The 9,489-nt window shown below is 38.9% G+C and overlaps 1 protein-coding gene across 3 annotated transcripts in view; it reads left to right on the top strand.

Annotated features, from left to right (window-relative positions):
• The first annotated feature begins 1,040 nt into the window (after positions 1-1,040).
• PRKACB (protein kinase cAMP-activated catalytic subunit beta) overlaps positions 1,041-9,489 on the top strand; it is a 164,835-nt gene continuing 156,386 nt past the window's right edge. For 2 of the 3 annotated variants that reach the window (XM_058303262.2, XM_058303260.2), the window contains exon 1: positions 1,082-1,395. In XM_058303262.2, the coding sequence (XP_058159245.1) occupies positions 1,350-1,395 (46 nt within the window). In that variant the 5' untranslated portion in view covers positions 1,082-1,349. Of the gene's footprint in view, positions 1,396-9,489 lie in introns of all 3 variants that reach the window. The other variant, XM_058303266.1, reaches the window with a different exon arrangement.

Below are 9,489 nucleotides of genomic sequence, written 5' to 3'. Positions count from 1 at the left end.
ACCAGAATTGGCAATAAGAAATAGGAGGCAAGGTTTACTGACAAACTTGAGTAGTCACCAAGTAGTACTGACATTTATTCAGTTAGTGATAAACGACTTAAAATTTAAAAGTCCTGAGCAATTTTCTCAGCTTACTGTCAACCAACAGGAATCTTTTAAATACAACTGTGCCCATATTTTGGGCGCACGAAATAAATTTATGTGGTCTCTGTGCCCCCCCCCCCCGTCTTTCTATTGTAAATGTAGAATAAATTCTTACAAAGTTCAAATGAGCATGCAACAGCAACAAAAAGATGCTACAGTGTCACATAAATTAACCTCATAAGGAAAAGCTATTCACAAGTTCAAGTGCTCTAAGATGCCTGTATATTAATAAAGACGCAACTACCAATTGCGAATGTATTTATTTTGAGACTTATAGTATTTTCCTTTATTTCGCGGGGATGTCTGCTAAAACCTGTGAGAGAGCTCCTGTAAAGTCAAGACGAGTGAAACCCACATTGAAAATATAAGGAATTGTGACAGGAATCCAAGAACCAGAAGGACAACGTGCTAGGCTAAGCGAATACCTGTATCTGTTAAGGAACCACAGGCCCAGAAACACGATCGTGATTAAGGACGTGATTGTTCCCGTGGCTGATGCTGACCCAGCGGCGAGAACCAGAGGATTTGCCTCATTTATGATCTCCCACCCGATGGTGCGGCCTGGGCAGCAGAGTTCATCTTCCGTCCTGGGCTGCAGAAGGAGGCAATCTTTGAGTGGGGAGAAACTACGCCCCAAAGCGCTAAGAAACCCGAAACCCTGCACGGAGTCGCTCCAGGGCATTGGGGACGCCAGAATGGGACACGATGGGTTCTTCCGAGTTAACAGTTCCCACGCCGTCTCCATTGTCTCCGAGATGGGTGCTGGAGCGCATCCCGGGGTGGACTGCCTAGGTGCGTGGGCCGGGAGAGAACCTGGTCAGCCAACCACACGCTCCATCCCGGTTCGGCCACATCGAGGCCCACCGCGTCGCCGCCCGCGTCAGGGGCCACACGTCACTTCCGGCGCGCGCCAGCCTGCGGAGAGGGGCCCGGGCTCGGGCGGGGGCTGCGGCGCGCGGCTGCCCGAGGGCGGGGCGGGGGAAGGGGGAGTGTCGGGCAGCCGCCGCCACCACCCGGGCTGGGGAGTTCGCTGAAGCCCTTTCCTCAAAACCGCCCGTCGTCTTTGCTGGAACCCGGGCGTCCGCGCCTGGAACCCTTGCCGCTCTGACGGGTGCAGAAGCGCGAGTTGCCTTATCCCGTAGAGCTGCAGGGACGGCCCCAGCCCCCCTTTCCCTCCCTGTCCCTTTCTTTCCATCGCCCAAGTCATGGGGAACGCGGCTACCGCCAAGAAAGGCAGCGAGGTGGAAAGCGGTGAGTCAAAGGCCGGGTCTGGGTACCCACTGGGCGGGTCGGCGCGGTGGTTGGAACGCCCCCGGGTCGAAGCCCCAGAGGCCGCGGGGCACGATGCAGGCCTAACCGAGGTAGCCGAGAGCCGCTCGAGTGGGTTATGGGAACCAGCTCGCTCCCAACTCGCCACCCTAATCTCCAGGTTGAGGACTGAGCGCTAAGGGCCTGATAGAGAAGCAAGGGAGAAGAGCGGTCCTCGCTTTTCTCTTTCTCACTAGCGAGGGGGACTGCACACATTCAGGAATACTTTACGCAAACATGATCCTGGTAAAGACGTCCGTTTTGCCACTCCAACCCTCGCATTCTCCTGATCGCCTATTTGGGAGCCACAGGTAGTGGTGGGTAGTTAGCTCATTTTCTTCCATCTCTTCGGTCCAGCCCAACCTTATCACAAGGTGCGGCTGCTAATCTGGCTCTCCAGAGGTCAGGTGAATCCTCAGTGGACAATTAAGTCTTAGAGGTTCTTCATCTCTTCAGATTAGGAATGAAAACTATATTAAGACAAAACGGCAGTGTTATCCTTTAAGGAAGAAAAGCGAGGCAGGTTCGACTTTTCTTGGGATGCTCAAGGATCTGCTGCAATGCCTGTAAAACTTAAAGGTCACTCGGAGTTCAACTGCTTTCAGAACCCTGTTGATTGCTCTTGAAAGCTAAAAGTGCAGGTACTTTACACTTCACATTAAACAGAGTAAAAAAGTCATGAAAATTGACATTCGTTATGGATGTGTGGTTACATATATAGGTAGGATGGATGGTTATGAAAAAAATTAATTTGATTTTGTAAGGTTCATATTTATCATTCAGAATGACCAAGTAAAAAAGTACTTGTTATATTATCACCAGAAATAAATGACATCTCAGCACTTGAGGGAATGCCATTTATTCAACTTTGTAAGTAGTATTGTTTACTGTTTCTAAGTTTGTACCATAAGAATTAGGCTAATTTTGTAATTAAGCATGACCAAAATAGTTTTTTAAAAATCTATTTCAATAATGTAGAATTGATTTAGAAGGATTTAGTCATTTATTTTAACATGAATAGTGAGATCAGATTATATGGCTTATGTTTCACCAGTGAGATTTTGGTCTTCATTTTCAACAGACTTAGTGTGTGCTACAGAGATTTTAAAAAGCCAGTGAGTGGCAGAACTTACCTTTTTTTGTTGTTGTTGCAAAATGTAGGAACCAACTGTACAGAAAGTGTAAAGAATTACTTGTGCCAAACTTGTCATTTCCCTGTTAATTTAAAACTTAAAAAAAACTTAAAGATAAAAACATACCCTAATTGTGTTATAAAAGACTGTACTTAGTAATTGAAATATCACTGATTTTTTACTAGTAAGTGCTGGCCTATAGTGTTTATATTTTTCATAATGATACTAAACTCTTTTGTGATGTGTCTCTTTTTGTTATTAAGGTACCAAACTGATTCTAGATAGTTTAAGGCTCATAGCTATGGGATATTCTTGGAATATTTACAGAAATTAGGACAGAAACTTTAAATGTTTATCTAAACATTTAATTTATATCTATGAATAAGTTATTTCCTAAGCTTTAATTTGGCTGACAGTGACAGCCTAATTCTTAAGTACATTAACCAGCTTTTAGTGTAAGTTTATTTATGGAAATGGAAGGTCATTATAGTTGTTTGAATAAATATTATGAAAGTGGCAAAAGAAAATTGCCAGTGATGTCTCTTAGGGGCAGTTATTTGAAATGTCATGTGTTGATCTGTGCGTGTAGGAACATTGTTATCAGGTGTGTGTTGCTGTTCTAAAGGTAGTAAGCATGTATGGTGAGAATGTCTAAACTTAACAGTTCTCACCATACATGCTTAAGTGTGGCCAGTATCGCATGGACGTGTGTGTATGTTTTTAATTACTCTTTTGAATATATATGCCTTTCAAAATTTGAAAGTAGTTATTTAAAATTCAGCTGACACATAGAAGCATAAACTTTTAGAAATATAAGTGATCTTAGATATTGTCCTGTGCGGTCTTTCCATTTCAAAACTGAAGAGCCTGATCCTGAAGAGAATGGAGTTGAGATCATACTATTACTAATAGAATAGGGAATAGAATCTGGCACACTGACACAGTTCTGCATTACTAAATAATCAAGTAATACATTTATTTTCAAAAAATCTACCAAGTATATTCATTTCAGTTGGAAATCCTGTAAGTAAAAGCTGAAAAAATTTGCTATCTAGTGTGAGGAAGAAGATATACATATAAAAGTTAACTTAAAGGCAAAAATATAATTGCTAACATTGTGGAAAGTGAAGTTAGAACTCTGAAAATTACTAGTAGGAAAATGATTTGAAAAGCTGATTAAAAAAAATATCAAGCTGATTAAGATTTGATACTTTAGTTAGGACCAGGTCTCATAGAGGTTGCTTCTAAAAATATTTCAGAATGTTGAATCTGTGCATAGAGATAATTGAGCAGCATCTTGACTATCCTTGATGATTTGGTGCCTATGTTTTACTCTATTAAAACACATTCTCTCTATTCTTAGACTGAAACATTTTCTTGAGTTAGCAAGACCTGAAAGCTATGAAATTTTCATTTTCATCTCTGCAGTTTCTGGAGATAATATTGACTTGGGTACTTGAAATCCTAGCCACTATACTGAACAGCCTCTGTATCCAATGGAAGAGCAGATTCTAAGGCACCCAGAATAGCTTAGACTTTATTTCAGTTTATTACCAGTTATAGCAAATTTTGATTATTTTCAATAGTGACTTTAATTTGGTTATATTAAATATTTTTAAATGAGAAGATTTTTTTTCTTCTACCATCCTCTGGATTGTTTTCTCATCTTTAAAATGAGGTTTTAGGATTAAATTACTTTGAAAGTGTTTTGGATTCAATATGGTATAATTTCAAATCAGACCATATAAAATTAATTTAATATAATTAAAGCCTTCAATACTATTTACATTTAATTATTTTTTCTCTTTAGTAAATATATGTCTTCCTTCCCCATACAGTAGTCAACCAAAAACTTATTTGAACTTATATTACCATTTTTAAAAGTAGAAAGTTGCATTGATTGTATCATGGTTTACAACAGCACTGTCCAGTTAAATTTTCTGTGTTGATGGAAATGATCTCTATCTGTGCTGTCCAGTAAGGTAGCCACTAGTCACATGTGTCTATTGAGCTCTCAAAATATGGCTGTATAACTGAGGATCTGAAATTTTAATTCACTGATGGCTCTTAGCCACTATATTGTATAGTATAGGTTTAGAACAAAGGTGTCTTTGCATGTAATAAAAATGCAACCACCTTTTGGTCATCTTGGTAATTTGGGGACCCTCACAAGTGTATATAGATGAACAAAATGCTGGATTTAGCTTTCCTCATATAGGAATTGACTTATTTCCTTAGCATTTCCTCCAAATAAACATTTATAAATTTAGTGAACTGATTATTATGATTTAATAACTGGCTTATAATCTATAATGTTAACTACAAAGTTAATTTTTTTATTTGGCTCTATGTGAATTAAAATTTTGTAATTTTTAACACTAAGTCTCATTGACTCTACTCTTTTAGAACTTTTCTAGTACGTTTAAATGCTGATTAGGAATGAATGATCTCATGATATCTTGCTCATACCTTTAAATCTTTCAATTATCAGACTTCTTGTTTAAGGAGAATCAGTAGCAAATATTGTTCCATTTCAGTAAGTTGGTAGGAGCACTTAGGAGTAGTATTCTTTGGGTTAAAAAACGTGAAAGTAAAGTCAAACAGATAGACATTTGGATAATAAATATATACTATCTCACCCAGTTCCGTGAGTCTGTGATCCTTTTTATGCGGATTATGTACTGCATAAAATGATCTCATGTTCAGGAACCATTTCTTCTTCCCCCTGGCCAGTATCTTCCACTTAGGATAGAGACAAATTGTTTCTTTTCATTGCCTGCATCATGATGATTAAAGGTATGAAAGCCAGCTTAGAGAAGCGGACTTGGCCCAGCGGTTAGGGCATCTGTCTACCATACGGGAGGTCGGCGGTTCAAACCCTGGGCTTCCTTGACCCGTGTGCAGCTAGCCCACGTGCAGCGCTGATGCGCGCAAGGAGTGCCCTGCATTGCAGGGGTGTCCACCTCATAGGGGAGCCCCACGAGCACGGAGTGTGCCCCGTAAGGAGAGCCGCCCAGCGCCGCGAAAGAAAGTGCAGCCTGACCAGGAATGGTGTTGTACATACAGAAAACTGACGCAGCAAGATGACACAACAAAAAGAGACACAGATTCCCTTGCAGACAACAGCAGAAGTGGACAAAGAACATATAGCATATGGACACAAAGAACAGACAATTTGGGAGGGGAAGGGAGAGAAATAAATAAAATAAATCTTAAAAAAAAAAAAGAAAGCCAGTTTAGAAAATGTAAGCCATGTCTGAGGTTACAGAATGTGAAAAGATCCTGGGTAAGTCAGGATACCTATTAAGATCAGGAGCTGATTATAGTATATTTTGATATTCCATTCAATTAATTAGTATGCTGAAATTATCTCCATATCTAGGTGATAATAACTATTAGTACACGTATCTGACCAAATTTCCTCAGAGGAGGAATTCTTAGTTTTTTAATGAAAAAGGTAATGTTAAATAGAAAAAGGAGGTGAGCCTTGATCTGAGCATTGAAAATGGAAGGTGTTCATCAGGAGGAAGGGTATTATCAGTAGTGGGAGGACAAAATGAGCAAAGATGCAAAGGAGTGAAACAGCATAGCATATTCAGGAAAAGTAATTATGTTGCCCATTATCATTAAATGATAGAGTCTGGGGTTTGCGGTAGGGAAGAGAGATTGTGTAATGAAAGGTGAGACTAAAGAAATGGAAAAAGTTATAGGCTACGCTAGAGAATTTGAATTTTGTCCTGTAGGTTTTGGAAAGTCATTGTCGGCTTTGAAATAATGGAGAGGCATAAATGTTTGGGTTTTAGAGAGATTACTTTGGTGGCAATGTGAAGATGAATTGCCATGGATTAAATGGCATGGAGGCAAGATCAGTTAGAAGAAGCTTACTGTAACCTGGGTGAGTAACTTGAAGGGTCTGAACCATGGTGGTAGAGATAGGGATGGAGAAAAGGATCTGAAATGTAAGAAATTTAGAAAATACAAATGATCAGACTATATTTTATCAATTGCATATGGAGAATAAGGAAAAGGTAGAGTTGAGGATGATTCCCACTAAAAAATTCCAGTGTCTTGGTGGAAGATTGTGATGCCAGTAATGAATACCAAAGGAGGGGCAGATTTAAGGAGCATATAAAACTTGGGGTTCCTATGTCATTAATGAAAAATAACTTATTGATTGCTGGTTATGTGAACTGCCTCATTTTCTCAGCCATGGAAAAAAGACTTGGATGGTCATGGGACCTTCTTCACATTTCCCCTTTTCAAGGCTGGCTGTTTAGAAGCTACAGAAACTTTAACATCTTATGCTATTTCTGTAATATATGTACTATAGCTACCCTTTATGGTTTGAAAAGGGTAAAAGTCAAATATTGCTGAAAGCAATGTAACTTTTAAAGAAAGAAAATAATTTAAAATAAAATAAAATATTACTTTTATATAAAGTATGCATTCTGTAAGCTATTGAACTTTGCCACTGGGATTAGTAGAAAGAATATGTAAAATATAGTTCTCAGGTAATACTGTGTTCTAAATAAATATCAGTTTTCTTCTCTGAAGTCCTTTCAGCTAGGTATTAAAAAGCTAATGTGGGGCAGCGGACTTGGCCCAATGGATAGGGTGTCTGCCTACCACATGGGAGGTCCACGGGTCAAGCCCCGGGCCTCCTTGACCTGTGTGGAGCTGGCCCATGCTCAGTGCTGATGCACGCAAGGAGTGCCGTGCCACCAGGGGTGTCCCCCGCGTAGGGAGCCCCATATGCAAGGGTGCGCCCCATAAGGAGAGCCGCCCCGCATGAAAAAAGCGCAGCCTGCCCAGGAGTGGTGCGGCACACACAGAGAGCTGACACAGCAAGATGACGCAACAAAAAGATACACAGATTCCAGGGGCTGCCATTGGGCGGCGGACTTGGCCCAGTGGTTAGGGCATCCATCTACCACATGGGAGGTCCGCGGTTCAAACCCTGGGCCTCCTTGAGCCCCACGCACAAGGAGTGCGCCCTGTAAGGAGAGCCGCCCAGTGCAAAAGAAAGTGCAGCCTGCCCAAGAATGGCGCTGCACATACAGAGAGCTGACACAAGATGATGCAACAGAGAAAGACACAGATTCCCAGTGCCTCTGGTAAGGATAGAAGCGGTCACAGAAGAACACGCAGCGAATGGACACAGAGAACAGACAACTAGGGGAGGGGAAGGGGAGAGAAATAAATAAAAAATAGATCTTTAAAAAAAAAAAGCTAATGTGTAATTTAATAGTAAGAACATGTACTTAGAATTAGAAAAATCTGTTTTCTAATACATTATAATACTTTACTATGGACAAGGGTTTTAATTTCTCCAGGCTTGAGAGGGATGGATAAGATGATGACAATGTGGCCTCTTCCAGCTTTATAATCCATTAATTTCAATATATGTATTAAAAGAAAAATAAACTGTAATTTAAAAAGTAGTATGACTGTTGGGAATAAATTATAAAAAGCTCTCACAAAATTGTATGGGCAGAGAAGTGGCAAATGAGCCTCAGTGTGAGCAAATTTATGGTAATATATTTAGGGAAAAAATTTTATCAGTACTTCAATTTTTTCAAGTACTATCAAGAATAATAGTCTCTGAATTATGACCCCAGAAATAGATTTATGAATCACTATATTGATCTTGGAATAATTTCTTACATACTGCATTGATCTTTGAATATATTCCTACATATTCTACAAGTAAAGAGATCATCTAAATATTGATGTTGAGGGGAGAGTATTGGAAATAAAATGTAAAACAGTCTACATTTAGGTAACACCTTTTAGCATACTATTTTTAGTTGTGGTGTTTTGTATATAGCAGAACCAGAGAGTTAAATCAGGGGCAGCTGAAAGGAGAAAGAGAATGGAAGGTCCGTTCAATGAGGATAAACTAATAAATTAGAATTCTTCAATCAAGAAACAGAAGGGTTGTAGACTGAAGTGTATAAAATAAAATGGTATGGACAGAGAAAATCTGAGATTGTTCACCTAAACTTGAAACACTAGAATCACTGGGTTATTCTTCAAAATTATAAGAGCTAGCTGTAGAGCAAATAAAATACAGTAAAACCTTGATAAGCTGGGCTCAGAGAGTTAATGTATTTGACTAATTAAAAATCAATTATATTTAAAAGTGAAAACACCTGTGCTTATGAATTTAGGTAGTATTTTTAGCAATTAAAATTTTTCTAGAAATCTCTAATGTGGGTTTATTCTTTTTATAGGTTTTGCCTATATACCCTTCAAAAGAATGATTATTATTAATAAGATAGCTCTTTGTTTGGCTAATATGGAGTTTACTACTCTAATGAAAATAATAATTTCCCCCTGATAAGGAGATAAAACTTAATTTTGGTTTATTTTTATATTTTAATCTGTTATCTAATTCATCCATTCTTTAAATTTATTTTTTATTTCTTGACTAATGGGATTGGGGATAAACAGCTGCCTTCATGTAGCTTATAGCTTAGTGCAAAGTTTGGACAAATAAGAACAATTATGCGAATGTTTTACAAAGGATAGTGTAAGACGTTTTCTCTGATAATTTGACTTTTCACTTGTTGGTTGTAATGTAAATTAGATTCAGTAATGTTCTGTATCTATGCTGCTGATTTTCTGTATCAAATTTGGAAATTTTTAAAAAGAGAGAAATGCTCTAACTGCAGTAATATACTAGCGTAATTGAAATTAAAACTGACTTAGAAAATCCAATATGAATGCCGTATCTGGTTTGCTATAACAAGGTACAAAACCCCAGGCTTTATGGTCATGCTTTAAGGTTCTGTACACCAATTGCCTAATATTCATACGTTAAGTTTTCAGTGACTTCTGAAACTTTTTCTTCTCAGGCCCTGGTTAAATCTAAACCTTTACGTCTTTGGCAAATCTGTCTTTT

This window comes from Dasypus novemcinctus, chromosome 9 (genome assembly GCF_030445035.2).
Source record: "Dasypus novemcinctus isolate mDasNov1 chromosome 9, mDasNov1.1.hap2, whole genome shotgun sequence".
NCBI classification, from domain to species: Eukaryota; Metazoa; Chordata; class Mammalia; order Cingulata; family Dasypodidae; genus Dasypus; species Dasypus novemcinctus.
This window is presented reverse-complemented; position numbering and strand designations above follow the sequence as displayed.